The sequence below is a fragment of the Squalius cephalus genome (genome assembly GCF_949319135.1).
Source record: "Squalius cephalus genome assembly, chromosome: 2".
Classification (NCBI taxonomy): domain Eukaryota; kingdom Metazoa; phylum Chordata; class Actinopteri; order Cypriniformes; family Leuciscidae; genus Squalius; species Squalius cephalus.
The window spans coordinates 33,749,072-33,771,288 of NC_137123.1; the positions used below are offsets into that span (position 1 = coordinate 33,749,072).

Genomic DNA, 22,217 nt, shown 5'->3' on the forward strand with positions numbered 1-22,217 from the left:
CAAATCTGATTACTGCCTCTGTGCTTCTCTGTGTTGAAAAGATGTCTTCTCTGACTGTCATCTAATCCATGAGCTTTTTCTGGCAGACAGAAAAAAATGCCCTATAGGTGCTGACTTGGTCTGTCTGCTTTACAGAGTCATTCATCACTCCTAGCATTTCCTTTTATGACTAAATTCTACCTGTAATTGTTTGGAAGCAAAAAAAAACAAAAAAATGCATCTTGGATCAGCATAAAAACTAATAGTTGATTTACTGCAGCCCTTCACAGTGCTCAACAAACAGAGCAATCAGATTATCTTACGCACAAACACAATGTTTTCCATTGTTTAAAGGCTGATTCACTAACATGAAAGTTCTAAATGTCCATAAAAGGCATTTGGCTTGCTGTGTTTTTGTTTTGCTCGAAACAGTAAAACAAATGCTTGTCTTCTTTTACTGAATTATTTATTTTCGTAGAATCACATGCACTTCCAGAAAGTCTTAATGTCTCACGACTCATTGGCTTTGCATTGTGACCTTTCTCTCAGAAACTCTGTGAAGTGGAGTTTATGCAGGCCTGGTGTGTGCATATAGTGTGTGCATTTGTCGAAGACCAAGCAAGAAAGTAAGATGACAGACATAGCTTAGCGGCAAACCTTTTGCGAATACTTTGCAAAAATGGGTATTTGTGTCTTTGAAGATTTTCTTGTCACAGTGTTCAAGTCGTGTGAATGCTCAGTGTGAGAGGAGTGTGTCAGTGTGTGTTCTCTTTCTCTGATCTTCAAATAGGAGACATTTTAAAGGCCACGGATTACAGTCAAAACAAATACTCGAACAAGCGGCACTGGCACCCTAGACAGCAAATTATCCGCAGACAATTAATTGATGCCAGTGTGATTGCTTTCATTTCAAAATTCCCGTTATCTTGCGCTCACCCGCTGTTTTTTCTCTCTTTCTTATGTACATGCACACATACACACTAACCTCAAACAGACGTCTCGGCACGTCTCTCTCTTCCCTTGACCTTCAGGTCCTATTCAGCAGTAACACAAGCCTATATCAGTCAGCAAGGTTTGATTCGGCCCTTCCACAGTGTATTAGTGCGGAGCGAGGGATTAGTGGACAGAAAAAAGACGAGTGTGTGAATGTGTGACACAGAACCAGATCCGTAATCCATCCAGACTGTTTTTCTGCACTTGTATTATCACAAAAGGTTTCGATTGCCACACTTTCAGGCCCGCAGTATATTTTTAATCCTCTAATATCAATCATTACATATGGCTGTGGAGTTTATGGTTTGCTGTTGTACATGTGTGGTTGAAATAGATACCCTTTGTGTGTGTGTGTGTGTGTGTGTTCAGATCTCAAAGCTTTAGTGACTCTATTGGAGACCGCCGATGCAGCTGCTCAGACAGCTGATAGCTTTGTTGTGGCATGCTGCGTATCATAAAAGAAATGTGTTAGCGAACAAGGGCTTAAAATACTGTTGATGTCTTTATGGTGCTATTGTGTTTGTGTGTCCATCTGCTGTTGTGTAAGCGTAAGACTGTGTGTACTTGACGATGAGTTGCATTGATGAGAGTTTGGACAATATCACCTTACACATGCACACTGTGTGGGTTTCTTTGTGTGTTTAGATGCAGTCAAACAGGAAGTAGGTTTAACGAGATGTAGAATTTCTAAGAATGTCACAAAGTGAATAATTGCTTTCTTGTAAACCACTAATATTTACCAAGAACATAATTGTAAATGTAAAAAAATAGATAAGAGAGATGAACATGTAATAGGGGCCATGATAAAGAACAACAAAAAAATATTTTACAAATCTAGTTAATATGCATCTTAAAGAAAACTTTAAATTGAATAAAAAATGTCAATGTGAATAAGTACAATTCAAATTCTCATCATCAGTCACTGTATGAATTAGAATGATGTTTTTTTTTTTTTATAAATGAATCTAGATACTTTTAGATCATGTTATATCAACCGTAGACAATGATATCACATGTGATATATATATATATATATATCTGAGATCTAAAGGGGAGATGATTTAATGTAACAGTCTGCAGGGCTTGAGAAGGTATCTCTTTTATGGTAAACCAAGGTTTAAAGTTTATCTTTAAGTTGTTGTGGTCTGGTATTGGATGGATGAGTTACTTTCATATCAGCATTAAAGCACCTCTTTATTGGGCATAAAGTTCATCATGGGGTTTCAGCACTTTGTTCATTATTGTTCATTCTCTGTTTGATCTGTGGGAAACTCCAGCTGCAACACACACACACACACACACAGAGAGAGAGAGAGAGAGAGAGAGAGAGAGAAATGTATAGTGTTGCCCCTTGCTCTCAGTGTTATTAGTGCACACACACACATCTTCATAGGTGCACACCCACTCATGTTGGTCTTTAGAACATAACGGTGCTTAGTTCTTGTTTTCTTTTTGCTTTTTGCAGAGCAGGTAAAACACACTGTAAAACAAATGATGGATTACTCTGATAACAGATGTTCTTGCAATGTTGCGCACAAGTTAAATATGATGCTTTGGACTCAAGGGGCCTTATTCATAAAACACTAGCAGAACGGATCTCTGTGTAAATCGTAAGTAAAGCCGTTTGTACACAAATTGTACCAAGGGCTTTATCCTTAATTGACAAAATTCTCATTCGGGTGCTCAAAAAGACATTTTTTGGATCCATTAGCTGTATGCATATGATGTGTTTTAGCGTCTGATGGTTCTCTTGTGTATTCAATGTAATGGTGGTGTAAGCAATGCTCTGAAAGTTCCCCTGGTGTTTACAGAATGTTACAGAGCTAATGAAACACAGGAGGACATTAGAGATAGAGTAAACATGTCTTTTCAAATGGAGTGTGTGTTTGTGTACGCGGGTGCCGGTGTGTGCGGAGGGCCGAGGAAAGAATGTGTATGTGTGTGTGTGTGTGTGTGCGCTGGCACTGATGGCCTCTGTGGGAAGGCGAGCCAGCATGGAAGAGAGGAGGACGTCAGGGGGAGATTTTAATTAAAGTATGAAATGAGAGGTCACGCGCTCTGACCCCCCCTCCACTCGCTACACACACAAGGACATGCTATCTCTTTCTTACTTTCTCTGTTCATTTCTCTCTCATACACACGCTAGCGGTCTCCTCCTCCTCTCTCTCTCTCTCTCTCTCTCTCTCAGCTTGATGAGTTTTCCATGAAAGGGTTTTTCATTAATTCCACCTCAGGGAGTCTCTCTGTTCCGGCTCCCTCTGAAGCACATGGAAATCTAAAGTGTGTGTGTGTGTGTGTGTGTGTTTTTTTTCTGTTTGTACGTGGCCACCATGATGTTTTGACTCGGTCTGATTATTAACACACTGTTCTGGCTGTTTGATCATGAAGACTCTCACACAGACACACATTGCCGAGGATCTTGTTGAGGAGAGAGGATGATGGACAGAACAGAAATGGTTCGTTAGTTTCCTGTGATTGCTTCATAATGGGACATTTTAAACATTGAATTACAGGAGTTTTACGATAATTTAATTCTGAAAAACACCTGCACACAGAATAACTGGAAGTGAAAGAAATAGTATGAGCTTCAGTGTATTCATTAGAAAGCTGCGGTTCTATTTTTTCATATTACTGAACATAGGCGTATTGGAATAACATGCTACCTACAGTTTTACAAAACTCCAAAAACATGCCTATACAAATTAGAGGCAGTAAAAAAAAAAAAAACATCACTTTTATTTCTTTTTTTTTTACACAAATTGTAGTTACAGTTGCAGATTATTGATTAATGAATACTAATTTGAATGCAATATTCCTTGCACAATACTATATTATGAACTCAAAACACTATGACCATAATGCATGATTTGTAAACGAATACATTTTGACGTGTGCATCACATAACCAGCACCATATGTATGGCTTTTCTGACTAAACATGCTTGGGAGCTCACCTGATACAGCATTGCACTTGTGATGCTGAGCACTCTGGCACAAGTCCCATGAAACACCACTCATTATAAAAGAGACTTGTAGAAGCAAGCAAGCTAAAATAACGCAACTGCTTCACCAAATGCGATTTTATCTCATGTTTATTTTCTTCTACACTGTCAGTAGGGTTTAGTGTAGGTCAGAGGTCACGCTTACCAAAAAATTTCCGTCATTGACTGGATTTTTTTAGCAGTTCAGCCTCCAGAAGAAAATTCAAACTGCCACGAGAAGTCATCTGTCCTAGGCAAAGACGCGGAATGTAATAACAATTGCCTCTGCATCAGTATCGCTTGATGCGTTTGATTATGCACAGGCGTGCACCCAGTTTAAGTCCATGTTACAATAATAAAGTTATAGCCTAATACAAACTTTATAATTTCATAATTATGTTTCCACTCCAATTTTATTTTAATCTTCAGAGAAAAATGAATCAAAGATATATTAAATATTGAAGAACAGTAAAAAAAATATAGGCCAATGAATATGTAATATGGTGCATATGTTTAGCAAAATGCTGTTCTTTTTCTAGCTGACTCTCGAGTTTATGGTCACTGAATGGCTTTTCTGAGGTAAATGTAATATTATTGTTTACAAGCTTATTTATTGATGTCTTTCCACAGTTGAAACACTGATTGAGCGATTACATGAGACATGATACTGATTTCAGAAAGTTGTACTGTATCTTTCAACTTTCTTCTGATGTTTGTTCATGATTATTTCATGCTGTAACTAGTAAAGTGGAAGAGATGGTCCTTTAACATGCGCTTTACGCTGCCGCTTTGCTTGATCTGAGGCGCTACAGTGATCTGTCACACCACATTTACAGCTAAAACTGTATTTATTGTTTGAATTTCGTGTATCTAGAAATCAGTATTTTTACCTAGTCCTTTGTGTTGTTATATTTGCCTGTTCAGGCACAAAGGTCGTGCTTTAGTGGGCTTTGCTGTCACTGCGGGGGAATGCTTTGTGTGGTGTTGAACATGAAAAGTGCAGCACAGTCTCTGTTCATCTGTTCTCTTCATGAATAAATAAATGCATAATCTAGCCCATATGATCGTCCTGTAAGTTCATAATAAAAAATAAATATGGGAACGAAAACAAAAGCTATTAAATGTCTTATCATTAAAATATGAAAATGAAACTGATGGGTAATAATAGATGATGATTTTTATGACCCTGCGTTTTTATGACACTGTCCGTCAAAATGATGTTCTAAAAAGGCGCCGATCTAATTAAAATAAGTTAAACTTTTAAAAGACTCATCTCAAGACCTTGCGGTGGTGGAGGGATGCTGGAAAACTGTCATAGAAAAGAGGGAAATCTGCTGTTGTTACAGATATGTAGACACAGGAGAGGAAGATGGATGGTGAATAGTGATTTATTGATAACAAAGGTGCAGGGATGGATGAGGTGAGCAGGATAGTGGAGTCCAAAGTGTGATCTTGGCGGAGACACAGAGGACAGGGAGATCGCTGGAGACGGGAAGAGTCCACATACAACAAACGAGGTCGGACAAAGAGCTGGGGTGAGGTGAGTGCATATAGTGGCAGTGATGAGGGTGATGATGAGGTACAGGTGTGTGTGATTAGAGATGACGTGCAGGTGGGAACCAATGAGAGTGATGGGAAATGTTGTGAAGAGGATGGTGACTAGGTTGAACTGTAAAAAATTATCGTGATTTTAATAGGGCTGTCAAACGATTAATCGCGATTAATCGCATCCAAAATAAAAGTTTGTGTTTACATAATATATGTGTGTGTATGGAGTATAATTATTTTCTATATATAAATACACACACATGCATATATATTTAAGAAAAATGTGTTATTTATATATAAAATATTTATATATAATATAAATATATATACACAGTATATACATGCAAATATTTCTTAAATATATACATGCATGTGTGTGTATTTATATATAGAAAATAATTATACTCCGTACACACACATATATTATGTAAAAACAAACTTTTATTTTGGATGCGATTAATCGCGATTAATCGTTTGACAGCCCTAGATTTTAACAGTAAAAGACTGTAAAAATGCTACCGTGAAAAACTGTTAATTGGTTAACAGAAAGTTTCCTTACTATATACGGTAAATAACTGTGATAGATCTAATGGTACATTTAATGTAGTTTTACTGTAAAATACCGTTAAATTTACAGTTTTTGGAAGTGAAAACGAACAATTGATTGTATCATTGTATCATTTACAGTGAAAAAACGTAAATTGATATTCCCACAATTCCCTGTGAATTAATAAATGAATATCTATACTTTTTGATGCTTGAAAGGTTTGGATTTTCAATGGATGGACAAAAATGATGCGAGAATAATAAAAATATCAAACATGGGTTTGGAAGAACATGAGGGTGAGTAAATGATGACAGAATTTTCACTTTTTGGGGAAATATCCCTTTGAGCACAGAACAGCTGCAGCCAAAAACTCTTTAGACATGTCCACAGCTGGCTGATTTGTAATTAGAAGTTGTAACTGCTTTCCTCTTTCTTATGAACGTCAGGCTCACCTAATAAATCATAAAATATTTGAAAAAACATTATGGGCCAGATTTACTAACCGCTTGCGCCAGCTCAAACCCTCTTTTGGTGTTAAAAAACGTATTCACTAAAAAAAAAAGGATTTAGCGAAGACATGCGGTCGAAAATTAGCGCTGAAAAGACACAGACACAGTTGTTTTTGTGGCTGACCTTATTGCATATGCATTTGTAGGAGTTCCCCTCTCAGACGCAAAATTTATGGGAGGACAGTATTTAAATGAATCATGCAACGTAATTTACTAAGGTTTGCACTAGTCAATTTACTGGTATTTCGCCATTATTTAATGCCCAAAAAGCATGTCTTAAACCAGACATTAATTGCTCTGCTCTTGGGAGATTGTGTTGGTCATTATGGAAATGATCCGGCTGTGTTCTTTTGTTTGCTTGTCATCAGTAGATCATGTGCAGAACTTTCCAGTCCCATCTGCACTTTTTAGGATTGCGCTCTCACGCTTGCCCTGTTTAGTAAATCTGGCCCTTAATGACATGTCCATGGTTAAATCTCAATGTTATCAGAAAAATTGTCATTCTTTTCCATACAGCTACTCTTGGTGAGTCTGCAAAGTGCTATAAAGCTTCATGATTAGGCAGTTTCACACCTCTGGCTTTGACTCTAATGAGATTCTTCAGTCAAAAATGTCAAAAACTAATTGAGATGTCCTGACTCCAGACCATGGAGAGAACGTGGCACAGCTACGGCTGTATCTAGATTCGTCAATCACTGCTCCATTTAGAACAAGTCAAAAATCAACAACCAACACATTCTTAGTCTGTGCCGGTGTTTGTTTGTGATGTATCTAGGAAACGTGGCATGTAGAATGCAGCTGTTTGTGAAGTGCCATGGTGGGTAGGAGGCAAATAGTTGCATGCTCATTAAACTACAGTGGGTTAGGGGGCCAGGAAAGTGTGGGGACGACCGGAGACTCGAGTCAGAGAGAGAGAAAAAAGGGAAAACGCATGGCTTAAAGGAATATTCCTTCAGTACAAGTTAAGCTCAATAAGTCAGCATGTGTTGCATAATGTTAATTAATACAAAAAATAATTTTGACTTATCCCTCCTTTTCTTTAAAAACAAAATACAAAAATCTGGATCACTGTGAGGAAGTTAATGGGGCCAATCTGTAAACGTTTAAATACTGTTTCAAAAGTATAGCCACAAGATGTAAGCAATATACATAATTTTAGAGTAAAACACTTGCTGTGTAAATTATCAAAATATTAACAACTTTGCAGGGTTATTATAGTTAATAACTGTATATACATACTTGGAAGAAAACAGAAACTAATAAAAATGTCAAAAACACAACTAAAGTACTAAAATTGTCACTAAAATGAAATTGAAAATGGAAAATATATTTAAAAAAATATTTGTATCTCAATGTTACTAAATAAAATTGCAACATCATAGCAGAGACAATTTAATGTATGAAAACCTACAAAGATTGTAAAAATGTAAGGGCTTTTATAAAATTATAAGCTTAACATTTATTTTAAGCTTGTTATTTAAAGAGTTTTTGTGGCAAATGCAACATAATGCCACAAATGCTGACAAATGAGCTTAGCTTGTATTGAACCCAGAATAGTCTGTGCTGGTGAAGGGGTGTATGCATTTGTGGGAAAACGCAGTTTAAAAAAAGCTATGTATAAACATAGTGCATGGGAATGCTATGTTGTTGTAAACTTCGCTTACTTTTTTCATTCTCTTTCTGGGTCTTTTTCTATCCTCTTAAAGGTAATGCTTCTTTAAGTAGCACAGGATAATGTAGCAGTAACATATAAAGGTTTTTGCCTAAAGCTTCCTTTACGCCTGTGACCTGATTAGTGCAGAGAGGACAGAGGAAGGAAATTTTGCATCTCCCGAAAATATAGAGAACAGACGGAAATAGAGATGGAGAGATCACAGTGCTAAAAAAAAGAGACAGAATGGATACGGACGAGGAAAAGATTAACCTGTGTAATGGATGTGTCGATTTCACCTCATGTTTTTACACAACTGTTCTCAACTGAGGGTCTAAAGAAAGTGGCAGTACTTTCAAAAAGTCCCCGTGAGAAGGTAAAGTTAACACACACACCCGGCCCATATCTGCCAAAAGCTACTGAGAGGGAGAAAAGCGAGTGATTTATATGCCAGTGTGTGAAAATGACTATTTTTGTTGTGGACTTTTATTGTATGAAGGACAAAAGGATGAGAGGAGAGGCAGTGGGATGTTAAATGACCTACATATGCACATAACACTGCTTAAATTATGTCCTATATAGAGGTGAGTATAGCTAAGATATTGTCAAATGGCAGATGTTATTGGCTTTGATTGCTCTTGATGCTCTTACCATAATGTTGTTCTGCAATGGAAACACACTCCATTCAGAACTCCAATAAACCTCTTGCATTCTAATCTAATGCATTGGTTCTGTATATGCTAGTTTGACCTAAATATGAAGAAATACAAAAATCTACCTTACTGAAATTGCAATTTTTGTTTTCTGCAATTTCTTGTTCATGGTTTAAAATTTGTTAAAGGTTGCAATTGTCTTTTCTTGCCTATTGTGATGTGTATATCCACGTGAAACGGCATCTCAAACAAGAAGAAAAGTAAGGTGGACTTGATTTGTCCATTGGGAATTGATTGGATCGTTGGATCATTTTGGTTTGCTATTGCTATTGCTGCAGGCAGGGCCGTACCTACTATTTTTTTGCGGTGTATATAATAAAGGTTGTGAAATAATTGCCTAATATTAACTCTACTTTGGTGCTGCAAGGATATTACACAACAACAAGATAACCAAGAGCTGCCTCAGCGGTCTAACACCGCTCGTCAATGTCAAAATGTTTGAGATGGCCATTCAAATCAAAGTATAGGCAGGCTTTATGTTCACAGAAGCTGCTGAGTGCGAATCCCAGCACAAGGCTTCCGTTAAAGGGGTCATAAATTGAGAAATCAACTTTTCCTTGAGCTTTTGACATAAGAGGTCATCAGAGAAAGACTCGTTGTGGAATGTGCCTATGTATTAGAAGAAAGTTCTGCAGAAGAAAATCAACGGCCACTTCATCATTGCAACTTTGGCCGCGCTCACTGGCGTGTTAGTGAGATGAGGAGGAGAGAGCGATACTGGATCACTGGACTAAAAATAAAATTAACTACCAAAGGATCCTAATGCTAGGAATGTGGTTCAACAGTGTGAATGGCTCAGTTGAGCATTATTTATTTGTATTCGATCCCCCTTAGCAAGCTCAGTTTTGGGCTTAAGAATGATAAAACCCTGCGTACGGGCCTGATTGCAGGTTGTCCAGCCCTTGTGCCGGTGAACCAACGCTATCTCACGACCAATTCGTACGAATTCGTACGAGTGATAAAAAAGTGGCGAATTTGTACGATTTGTCTAAACCCACGTGATGGGTAGGTTTAGGGGCGGGGTCAGGGGTAGGTCATTCGTATGAATTCATACGAATTGGGCAATTCGTAAAATATGTACGAGTGAGGTCGTATGAATTTGTACGAATTAGCCACCTCGTAGAATTCGTACGAATTGCCGTGAGATCAGGCTGGGTGAACACATCATCAGAGAACAGAAGACATGTGATTGCAAGTGGGAGGGGAAGTTATTTTGATTAAAGATTATGAGGGCACATTATTTAATAATGATAATAATGGTGTGCACGGATAAATCATTTATATTGAACACTGCAGTATTCCATAAAAAATAAGAATTGTATGGTGACTTTTAAAAACATTGCTTTTTAGACAACAAATACAAATTTTTGGTGTAATTCTCTCTCAGCGATTATTGAGAGAGACAGGACGAGGTGTGTTGTTTCTTCACTGAGATTCACTGGCCTCTCTGCTTTTTTTGGGGGGGGATATGCCTTTTTATCTCCGCTTGGTAAATCCTAAAGTTCTTAAAGCATTAACACGAAGGAAATACTGGCTTATATAGGTCTTAAAATTCCTTTATAATCCAGATGAGCAGCTTTATAACCCTCCCTCTGATGATAGGATGTCACCTGTCAGGTCCCTATTGGATTCTTCTGTAATGAGAGACAATAATAACAGCAAATTAAAGAGGAGCAAGAACCTGAACAGGCGAAATAGACTTTTACAATTAACCTTTTAACATCTGCCTGATATGAGATTGAAATGTTCCCTGGTTACAATATGATCAAATTGACCTGTGAACTTACTTAACTGAACTGAATTTTTGTCAAATAGAGAACAAGTTTAATTTATTCAGTTTGTTCATAAGCTAAACGCTTCATTGTTTTGTTAATAAAAAAATGCATTCTCTTTCTTTGTAGGCTCGGTTTTGTTACTTGCCATATAGAATAGAATAGAATAGAATAGAATAGAATAGAATAGAATAGAATAGAATAGAATAGAATAGAATAGAATAGAATAGAAAGCTTTTGTTACATTATACATTTCCTTACTGTCACATTGATCAATTTGATGAATCCTTGCTGAATAAAAGTGTCAATTTCTTTCTAAAAACAAAACCAAAAAGTAATTCTTACTGACCCCAAACTTTTGCACGATAGTGTATAAAGTTACAAAAGCTTTCTATTTCAGATAAATGCTGTTCTTTTGAACTTTCTATTCATCAAAGAACTGTTTTCTACATTGATAATCAGCATATTTTCTAAAGGATTATGTATCACTGAAGACTGGAGTAATGATGCTGAAATTTCAGCTTTGACATTACAATATACAGTATTCAAATAGAAAACAGTTGTTTTAAATTGTAATACTTTTTCACGATATTACCGTTTTTACTGCATTTACTGTATATTTACTGGTTTTACTTTTTTGGATCAAATAAATGCTGCCTTGGTGAGCAGAACAGACTTCTTTTAAAAACATTTTATAGGTCTTACCGTTCCCAAACGTTTGAACTTTTTTACCGTTTCAGGCCCTATTTTCTACATTATTTGTGGAGAATGTCACGGTATTCACTGCATTCTCTCAAAACTAGTTGAACTTCAGCTTAGTCTGACATGTTTTTAAATGACCTTATGAAATGTCTTACACAAAAGCAAGACATGTTGGTGTAATGGTTCACTTCATAGGGTACATATTTACTAACATACAAGTCAACAAAATGAGTCCATTACAATCATCCTTTGCTCACCATTAGTTTCCGTCTCATGTGTGTCTGGCTACACATTCCCACGTTTCCATTAAGTTCCTTTCATTACGTTTATTAGGTTTTTCAGAATATACATTTTTCACAGACTTTCTCATCAACACATTAAAGTGTGTTTACATGATCCTCTGATTAGTGTTTGATATAAACTGATAGACTCTCAAGCTCTTGAGCTTTGTAAATTAAATGTAATTTCATCAATCATTTTTTTGTTGTAATTGTGAGTATAATCTGTTATGAGTATGAGTTTTTATTTATAATGTAAACAGGCTTGTAAAAGCAAGCTGGCTTGCTGATATATCAAAGAGAATATTACTGTAACACACACAATCTTAACTGACTCGCTGACTGATCTTCTTGAAGTATGTTGGTGTGGTTGTTTGTGTGTGTGAATGTGTATGTCTGTTTGAGGAAGCAGTCTGTTTGTAAAATGTTTACAGTACTGCTTTTTTCCATTCCTGTTATTTCCTGTGCATGTGGATATTTGTGTGTGCACGTATGCTTTGGGAACAAGAATGTTGAAGTGTCTGTCTGTGTGTGTGTGTATGGGACAGATGTAAGGTCTCTGTCTGTCTTTTTCTCTCCCCTTCTTTCTTCGTCCCCCTGCAGGGGCCACGACACTTATTTACATTTCATTCATCACAGAGAGCCGCAGATTGAAACACAAACAGTGGACTATTTGGGTTCAGTCTTTCACTGCGATAAGAGCTCCGATTACGCCCCATCATGAAGGAACTTCCTGTTTGAGCCCAGAATAAAGGATGTTTGCTCTTATCCTTTCCGTTAGGCTTTTTTCATCAAAGAGCATTTCCATCTAAATGTTTTCTCATTTGTTTCAAGTTGTCTTCAGTTCATATTAGCTCATATGTAAAGTGTAATTTGTGTCACATTTATATAATGCAGATTGTTTCAAAGCAGCTTCACAGTAATAAAACGAAAAAAAGCATCAATTATGAAGCAAATTCAGCTTCAGCCATAAAGCACCTCTACAGAAGACAACAGTTATTATTCACTTTGAGTCAGTTCAATGTTGATTCAGTTCAGTTCAATAACTGTCAATCTTGCGACTTCAAAGACATCTCTACAGAATACAATAGTGTCTTTATTTAGCTCAATTTAGTTCAGTGTTGATTCAGTTCAGTTTAATACATATTTCAATGTCGTAAACTTTCAAAGTCAGACAATAGTGTCATTATCCAGTGTCATTAACTTGAATACAGTTAAAGATTTGTTCTCATCTGATAGAGTCAGTGCAGTCCAGTTATTGATATTACTGATTATAAATTGTCCTTTAAACCCCACCTGAGCACGCCCAAGGCGACACTTATAAAACTAGCTAAACACCCTCCATAATGCAAAAGGAGTGTCTTAAACTCTTGATTTAAACTCTTGTCTTAAACTCTTGATTAGGTTTTTAATGCTAAAACAGGAGATCATGTAAACTTATTTGACAAATCCATTATTTATAAATCTCCACCTGATCAAATTCACTTGTCAGAAAGAGACCGTCTCTGCTAATGGGTGAACACACACACACACACACACACACACACACACACACACACACACACACACACACACACACACACAGTCTTTTTCTTTGCTTCATTAACCCTGAATATTAGAATGGTTCTCATTCTTTTTTGATTTGTTTGCTTTCTCCAGCATATCCAGAGCGACAGCTTTATAGTGAAACGGGTAGTTATTATTGAGAGAATGGACTAAGGTATATGTCTCTTTTAGTTCCTTTTTTTTCTGTTTTTCTGTAATCTAAAGTAATTTGTTTCCTCTCTGAAATACTGTACCTCCTGCTTTGACCGCCCTCTCTTATCTCTTATCTGCGTTGTGGACTCAGATCAGTCCCTATTTACAGCTTCAATTGGACATAATTGAAAAGTACATCTGAATGTTTGTCAGTGGAAAACAGGAGAACTAGACCCCCCCCACCCCCCCACCCCCCCTTTTGTTTGTGTGGCAATGGGCAGCCCAGAGGGGGTTGTGCCCCTTTCACACCCCAGTAATTGATGAATTGTATGTGGTATGCAAATGAGAATCCATAAATCTTATGAATGACAGCTTAATTTATGTGAGCCTTAATGAATGCAGGATTAGATTTTAATTAAATGTCCTCAAAGGCACCCTGAGTTGTACGTTGCATTTTTGTTCTCTCTCTCTCTCTCTCTCTCTCTCTCTCTCTCTCTCTCTCTCTCTCTCTCTCTCTCTCTCTCTCTCTCTCTCTCTCTCTCTCTCTCTCTGACTCACTCTTTCATAGACTACCGTGTTAATCTTAAGTCTTGTTTCCTGTGCACATCTGTCCTCTCAAATGAAGTATCCAGAAAAATCGCAGTGATAAAAAAAACTCTTCATTTTGCGAACGGAAGGGGGTCGTAGTTAATGAACCATACAGGGAGAGAGAGAGTTAAAATGGTGCCTTATCTCCTGATCTCTCTTTGAATTTCTTGAGTCATTTCCGCTGCACGGCTTAACCGCATTTAATCTGATTCCATCAGTATCAGTTTAATTAAAATATCGCCCCATTAGGAATTATTAAAAATGTCAGCCTGTTAGGCATTCAGCATGGCTGTTGGAAGAGAGAAGACAGTCCTTCACCAGAACTGCGTCATTAGCACTAACGTTCTAGCACGTCTCTCAGAGTTTGCTGTTATTGTAAACGGAATCAGAAGATGATTGTGTTTGCGCAGATAAGTGCGTGTGTTTTTTGGTCGAGTTTGCATAAAACATGAAACCGTGTGGGTTTCAACTGGTTGTTTGTAAAGAGGAAAACTAAGACCACAGAAGGGAAAGACAAGAATGAAAATCCACCTGGATCTCATATCTGGAATCATAGATGGGATGTGTTTGTATGTAAGTGTGTGAAAGTTCATGAGAGAAAGAAGTGCAATAGGATGAGCTGAAATAATATGCCGTTCATGTCACGTTGTTGTCATTTGGGTCAAGGCAAATAATAGTGCCCATGATAAAGAAAAGGAAAAATCTTGCCAAATTCTTTGAAATACTCTTAGTAATTTTCCCTGTAACTCCCTGTAATTATTTGAAATAACATTCATGTTATTTCATATGGTTTAAAAAAAAAAAAACTTTTATGCCATTTAAAAAAAGTTAATTTAATGACAAAAATATGTCAGTTGGTATAACCGATAAAAAAAAGTTTTTTTTTATTTTTTTTTTATGAATACTTAAATATCATTAAGATTTTGTAGAGTTGTATCACATTTTACAATCTGAAAAAACCTTAATGACCTTCACACGGTCTGCAGGTCCTCTCTGTGATATCAGTCTCAGTGTAGCAGTTTATTAAAATGTTTTTTTTTTTTTTTGCCAAAATATATATATATTTTTATTATTATTGTAAAATGGCAATCTCTACTTAAGATTCTTTATTTTTTTCAAGAATTGTATTCTTTTAATAAGGCTTTTATTTGTTGTTCTGATTTTAGGACAGTATCCTAGCAAACAAAATTATGTTCTAAGGATTTTTTGCTAATGTTCATATTAAGTTATGAAAACATTATTTCTGAATGTTTCTCTCCATTTTTTTTTTTCATGTTTTAAAAATGGTTATGTGAGTGTTAAGAAAACATTCCATTTTAGTATTTTGAAAACATTATGGGAATGTTACTGTGGGAATGAAACAAATAGTAACATTTAAACATTTTTAACATCCAACTTAAACATTTGAGAAAAAAAAACAAAACATTCCATGAACAATAAGTAGACCAGATAACTTTGAACAAACATTCTATTAACATTACTGAATGAATGTTTGTCCATAACTTTGTGAAAACCTTGCCAGAACATTAGCCATATTTCTGAGAACATTCCCTGTCACAGGGCATTTTTTAACCCTGGCATTTTTTGCGCAATTTTCCACCGGACAAATTGCGATTGTTAACTCATGATTTCTGTTCTGTGCGTCTGTGCGCACCAATCTTGCACTTCTATCTACTCCTCAACCAGACCACCTAGAGACTTCGGGTTTTCGGAATTATGTTAAGGAAGGTCTAATCTCGGGAACGCACAAAAAAAATCCAGGAAAAGATTTACTATCTCTTAGTGTTGTGATCCCATGAGGTGAGAAAATTGAGCTAAAACACTCACTGAGTTTTTATTACTTGTTTACTTAAAGCTTTTTAAAAGCAATTTTATTTCAGAAATGCAAAACATTTAATTATAGATGAGGTGTAATAAAGTTATTATATGTGTGAATTTAATTTGAACCTGTTTTAAAATAAATGAATAGATCCAGACAAAAATGAGCATCATGTCTGGCCCATTTTCATCCTTGTGTACAACAGCAGTCATCATCTCTCTCTCTCTCTCTCTCTCTCTCACACACACACACACACACACACACACACACACACACACACGCACGCACAGAGAGAGAGAGAGTGAGAGAGAGAGAGAGTGTGTGTGTGTGTGTGTGTGTGTGTGTGTGTGTGTGTGTGTGTGTGTGTGTGTGTGTGTGTGTGTGTGTGTGTGTGTGTGTGTGTAGAGTGAGAGAACGGGGTGAGAAATAAACCTGTGATAATCCTCTCCCATTTCAAAGGTCAGGCGCTGTGATAAAATAGCTATTTTGTTCATTTATTTACTCTCTGCAGTGGACAGATAAAGAAACACTACAATTAGGGAATTGAGAGTGGGAGATTTTAAAAGGGCAAACGGTGGGGACTTTAATATTTTATGAAGGATGATTGGCGCTCACAAGCACTGGGGGAGGTGTGAGCGGAGGCTCTGTGTGAAATAGAGGATTTTTTTTCCCCTAGAATTCTCAGCTAAATGATAAAGTTTTTTTTTTTTTTTACTGTCTTTCCATTAAAGGTTTCCCTAAAATCGGACTCCCGCTTCAGTCGGTAAAGATAGAGAGGGTCAGCGCAATCAAAAGTGCACCGTGTTGAGTCAAACAAGTGAAAATCATCCATAACCTACTTCCCATTTAGACTCAGTTAGGTAACCCTGGTTGTCTATATAAACACCACAAGTAAAATCAGATGTTATTTGTGTGTGCTAGAGAGCCGTGGCTGATTTTGGCACATGTACTGTAAACTCAACAAATTTAAATTGCACATGAATGCACAAGAGCAGGTAACAAGGTGTGCAGCATGCATTATACATGAGCAAAAAATCGGCTGATTATGGAAAAGGGAGATGAGTCTACTGTGTGATCTAATTAGAGAGAGAGAGAGAAAAAAAAGAGAAGGGAGGGGGTACAAGAGATGGCAGAAAAAAGACTGTCCTTGAGAGTATTTACTGACGCATGCTAGTATGCATAGTAGATTAGTTCAGCTCTGAACAGAAACGGATGTGTGAGTGTGTGCTAATCATACCTTTTTTTTAATATAGTTATAATAAATAGTTAGTTAAATAGCTAGTTGTCACTTTTTCAGTAACCATTCAGAGCAGGCCAATTTGTGTATTTATAAACATACAGTATACCTTGGCTACAAGTCTTGGCTACAAAAAAGCTGTTCTTCCATTATTGTTAGGGAGTAAAAATATAGCTAATTGAATAGAAGTTGACATTTGTGACAGCATGCTCTGTATGGAGTGGAACAACCTATTATCAGCTTTTCAGCAGAATCTAAACAGGACAACTAGCAACTATCCTCAGACCTACTTGGTAGTTTCTAATCATTCTTTACCATGTCTACTCTTCAAGTGAGTGACATGATGCAGTAAAACTACAGCATTCCCATTATAATCAACAAAACTGTCTACACTGCAACTTGTAATGTGCAAGCAGTGCATTGGCTTCTAGATGGGCTGTTACATGTAACCAAAATAAAATGCTTGTCTGACATTGTGTGTTCATCTTTCAGCTCCAGACCTGGCAGACCTCCCAAACGGACCCAGAGCGTGACATCGCCCGACAGCCCTCACGTCCTGCCCCACTCTGTCTCTGGACTCATGTCCTCAGGAATGATGTCTCACACTGGTAAGAAAATGAGGAAATGCTCCTACCTCACTGTTACTGCCAGAACAAATAAATATCATTCCTTCAAAAATGAGAAAAGCAGGATTCATAATTAAAAGTGAAAGGAGAATAGCAAAATGAAGAAGTCAATTAATTGTTTCGATGAAGACGTGTCCTAACCAGATGCAACACAGTCAAATTCCGGCGGCAAGCAATTTGTCTGTTTACAACAGATGCGAAAAGGCTACAAGACGCAACAAAATCAATCACAAATCACAGCCAATCAGAAGAGCGTGTGGGCGGGCTCTCTTCCCATAAGCACACTGCTGTCTCCTACTTGCAACAAAATAATCAAATTATTTTAAAAAATGAGCCACGTTAACATTATTCAAAATACAAACTTATATGATTGATACAATCCTTTTCATAGAATGCACTTGTTTGTTCACAAAAAGTTCTCAGTTTTAACTTTATTGTTTCCTATCTTCAAAATCTGAGGTTAATTATTCATTGTCCCTTTCAATATGGCTAAGTCATGTTGGACTTTAATATCCATAATAGTCTAATTAAACAATTTTAGTATTGTACAAAACATACAAGTAATTGAGATAATCTTTGAATTGTCAACCATGACCTCTCAAAAAAAATAATTAGTCGTGTATTGCTGTCATTGCTGGTTGGGACAAAAACTCTGATTAACAAGGAAAATATACATTTTTTCGCATATTGCGTCGTCAATTCGCATGTAGTTTGGCCACGGCTTTTGTGTCTGTTACAGGCATCTTTAGAGAGGCTGAAATAGGAAATACAGAGATTTATGTTTAGCTAGGGAATCAATCTACAATTGGCATACTGTTTTCTCTGCGTGTTAAACATACAAGTATTTTAAACTTTAGTTCTCAGCCCTTTCTTTTATTTGCCTTTTTAATTCAGCTGCTTGAAATGATGTTTATTGTTACAAACCAGTTGCAGCCTGTTATGCTTCTGTGTCATTCACTTTAAACAGCACTTTTCTGAAGTGACGCAAATAAACAATCTGACTCACGCTGTGCTTTGGAAAAGCCCAAAGCCAACAAAACACAGCTATTGTTTCCACACTCACAATGCAGGTTTGCCCGAGGTAGTATGTAACCTCATCTTGCCAACTCTAATTTGCCCTTTATTGTGTTGTGATATTATGATAAAAACCTATTAGATTTAGCCTGGAGATATGTTCACCTCTGCCTCTGTGGTGTCAGCTCTCCTCTTGTTCATGAGAGTGTCGTTTAAAGCATCACAAATTCTGTCCATTCTGCATGTGAAGCTAAATGAACAATTGCTGCCCGACTTCTAAGCTGCCCTTCTCTTTGAGTATGTGCGCGTACTCAGTCTGCTCATTACGACTTCTCAAAGAGTACCCCAGAAAGGGCCGCACATTTGTACTCGTTTAGAAAGAGCAGGTGATGGAGAGAGAAAGAAAATGCTCAACAGCACAGGCCTCTTTTATCTTCGGCAGAGGTCACACTATCAATGTCAGCCACAGAGATGGAAACTCAAAGGCCACTAGGGAGATAGAGAGAGAGAGAAAGAGAGAGAGAGGACAGTTTTTTCCCTCTTTGAGTGAATTGCAGACCGAGAGTGGGGAATGCTTTGATATCGTCCTCTTCACAGGCTGAATAGGGACCTTGGCTTTCATGCTCTGATCTTGACATTTAGTGAAAGCATTTGGAGAGCAACTGAGAGAGTGAGAAAAAAAACACCCCACTCCTAAAGCTCACTGCCAGAGCTTGCCTCATATTTGCACATAACTGTTGTGCATTGCAGCCAAATGCCAGCTTGCCAAAGTTACATTTCGGAGCGGTTTGCCCAGACTAGAGCGCTGATTTTAAAAGGATAGATTTTAAACGTGTCAGAACTGAATGGATACTTTTACAAAGTCAGTGTTTGAGCAACCACATCTTACCAGAAAGTGTATAGCTTCCAAACTGTGTGTACCTTAATTAACCAAAAACAGCTCATTTGGGTTGTGCTCAAACCACAAAACTAGAGGTTGCATTTCTGATACAAAACAGGGACTAGATCTTTAAAAAAAATGTAGATGGCACTACTTATATCTCTGTCAATTAATGGATCCTCTGGATGGTCTCCAGTTTCACAAGTCCAAGGGTGAGGAAGAAGGTACAAATAATGACAGTCTTTATTAAACATAAGCCAACTACTCGAAACAATACCGGACCGGCTACGTTTAGCCTACATTAATCCGGATACATTTGAAAATGGCGTTTTCGTTTAAAAACGCTCTCCATCCACACTAGCGTTTTTAGGCATTTTCCGACGTTTCAGTGTGGATGAGAAAGTTTTGGAAAACGCCTGAAAGCACTAATTTCACCTTGTTGCGCATGCGTAAAACCTCAAAAAAGCTCATGGAGATGGAAAAATACAGACGGAAAAATAAATAATAAAGTTATCGCGCAATTCTTCTGACTGTATCATTTTATTTAGCAAAATATCTCACCATTCACTGATGCGTCCAGGTCGCACTCAGTCACCATATGTTTGGTCTAAAACGCGACTGTTCTCGTGTAGGACAGCAAATGTGAGTACATTTTCGGTCATCTTTGCAGGACTGTGATATGAAGAGTATGCAAAGTAACATATTTTAGCAACAGTGTGAAAGTGAATAGCACATAACTGGCACAATACCGAATATCTATTAGGCTTGTTAGACTTCATGCAGCTCTGTGCAGACCGACTTGAAGCAGTGCATGCCGGTTAGAAAGTTTGTCCGACTTGAGACAGCACCGATGCCACGTGACTGTGACGTATGCCATCAAAGTAAACGAACGGCAAACGAAAATGTATTAGTGTGGACAGGTGAGGAGCTTTAAAATACATGGTGATTAACTAAATAATTAACAGCTGTGATGATTAAAATGAACAGTTAACTTATTATGGCGGGAAAAAAGGAGAACACAAGAACGTATGCAAACAGGTGATTAAACAGACTGATAGAAAACGAAACCAAAACTAATCATAACTGTGGGGGGCTATATTGAAGTGATCTCAATCTAAAAAAAAAGTTTGACTTACTGAGATCTTTTTAAAGCTAGTGGAAGAGGAAAGAGATGAGTAGCAGTCTGAGTTGCGTAAAAGCAGCTCTCTGTGCAATGAAGGGAAGCTAATCTTCTAATTTTAATTGAATTATAACATGTGTGCACTGGGGGCAAAGTTACACACACACACACACACACATACACACACAGTTAACAAGGGGTATTGGAGACTTGTGACAATGGGCAGGTGCCAGGCAGCTTGAATTATCAGCGCATGACAGGGGAAGCAGATCTCCACTTGAACAGATCCAGGACCTGCTGCCCAAAGCTGGTGTCTGATGTTAGTTAGACAGAGATACGTAGTTTGACTGACTGTAGAACAGTGATGTGGGTGGGATTGTAGCTTTGGGATGACGCTGTTGGTAATAATAGACCTGTTGTTATCATCTAATGTTACAGTGCCAGTGTATTCTTCTGTTAAATTCAATTATAGGATGTGAAATATTCATAATTGCTTTCACAAACGCATTTGAATTAAGCACGTTTATGGAAAAGCAGTGAGGTGAATCTGTTAACAATTATTCATATTCACATATTCTCACAAGATTTAGGGAACTGAAGCAATATAATTTATTTAATTTTTTGGGGGAAAAGGCTAAGAAAACGGAATGATTGTGAATTAACACTCTTTTTCTTTCTCATTAATACTCTGACAGGCCTAACAGCTGCCACACTTGCTGAAGCCATGAAGAAGAAGATCAAATTGGAGGTGATGAATAGTTACCATGGCAATAATCACGGGGCAGATTCTGAGAATGGTGACATCACCTCCAGCATGGGTAAGTGTCAGTTCCCTTCTTAATGAGATGCTCACATGTCGAGCCATTCCAAATGTTCAGACCCTACAAAGTCTGGCCCAGTACTAAATGCGGAAAAAATTTATTTGTATCAGTTTTATTATTCAATTTTAAAGTAACACACTGTCTGAAATGTTGTATTGCTAGTGCTTCTCATGTTGTTGCCTACTTAAGTTGAACTGCTTGTTGTATTCCTCATTTGTAAGTCACTTTAGATAAATGTGTCTGCTAAATGAACACATGTAAGTGTAAATCAGGGTTGGAACCATGACTCCAATATGCAGGTCCACCACTACTCTACTGTCCAGGGCCGTGAACGGGGAGAAGATCTGGATCATGGCCTGGATAGTGGAGCAGTGGCGGACCTGCATCATGGAGTCGTGGAGGACCTGGACTATGAAGCAATAGCAGGCCAGGTCTGTGGAGTAGTGGAGGGCCAAGCTCCTCATCCGCTTTTATTTATAGAAATAAAACCAAACTAGACACGATACCATGATCTCAAGTTTAACCTACTTGCTCAATGATCCAATCGCCCACTAGAAGGAAAAATTATCAGACCACAGCTTCAGCATGGAATATAGCACAAATGGATTAGTTCTATGCTACATTCATGTTGCTTCCCCAATTTTTTTTTTTTCCAAGCTTGAAATCTTCACTCCCCTGCTCATTGAAGTAAATGGAAAAGAATAACCAGTACATTATTAATAATTTTCTCGTTTTGTGTTTC

At 37.4% G+C, this 22,217-nt stretch overlaps 1 protein-coding gene across 4 annotated transcripts in view; it reads left to right on the top strand.

Moving 5' to 3' along the window:
* Positions 1 to 22,217, top strand: part of dachc (dachshund c) — a 53,592-nt gene that overhangs the window by 3,084 nt on the left and 28,291 nt on the right. For all 4 annotated transcript variants that reach the window (XM_079851791.1, XM_079851792.1, XM_079851793.1 and 1 more), the window contains exons 2-3: positions 17,507 to 17,622; positions 21,350 to 21,472. In XM_079851791.1, the coding sequence (XP_079707917.1) occupies positions 17,507 to 17,622; positions 21,350 to 21,472 (239 nt within the window). The remainder of the gene's footprint in view (positions 1 to 17,506; positions 17,623 to 21,349; positions 21,473 to 22,217) is intronic.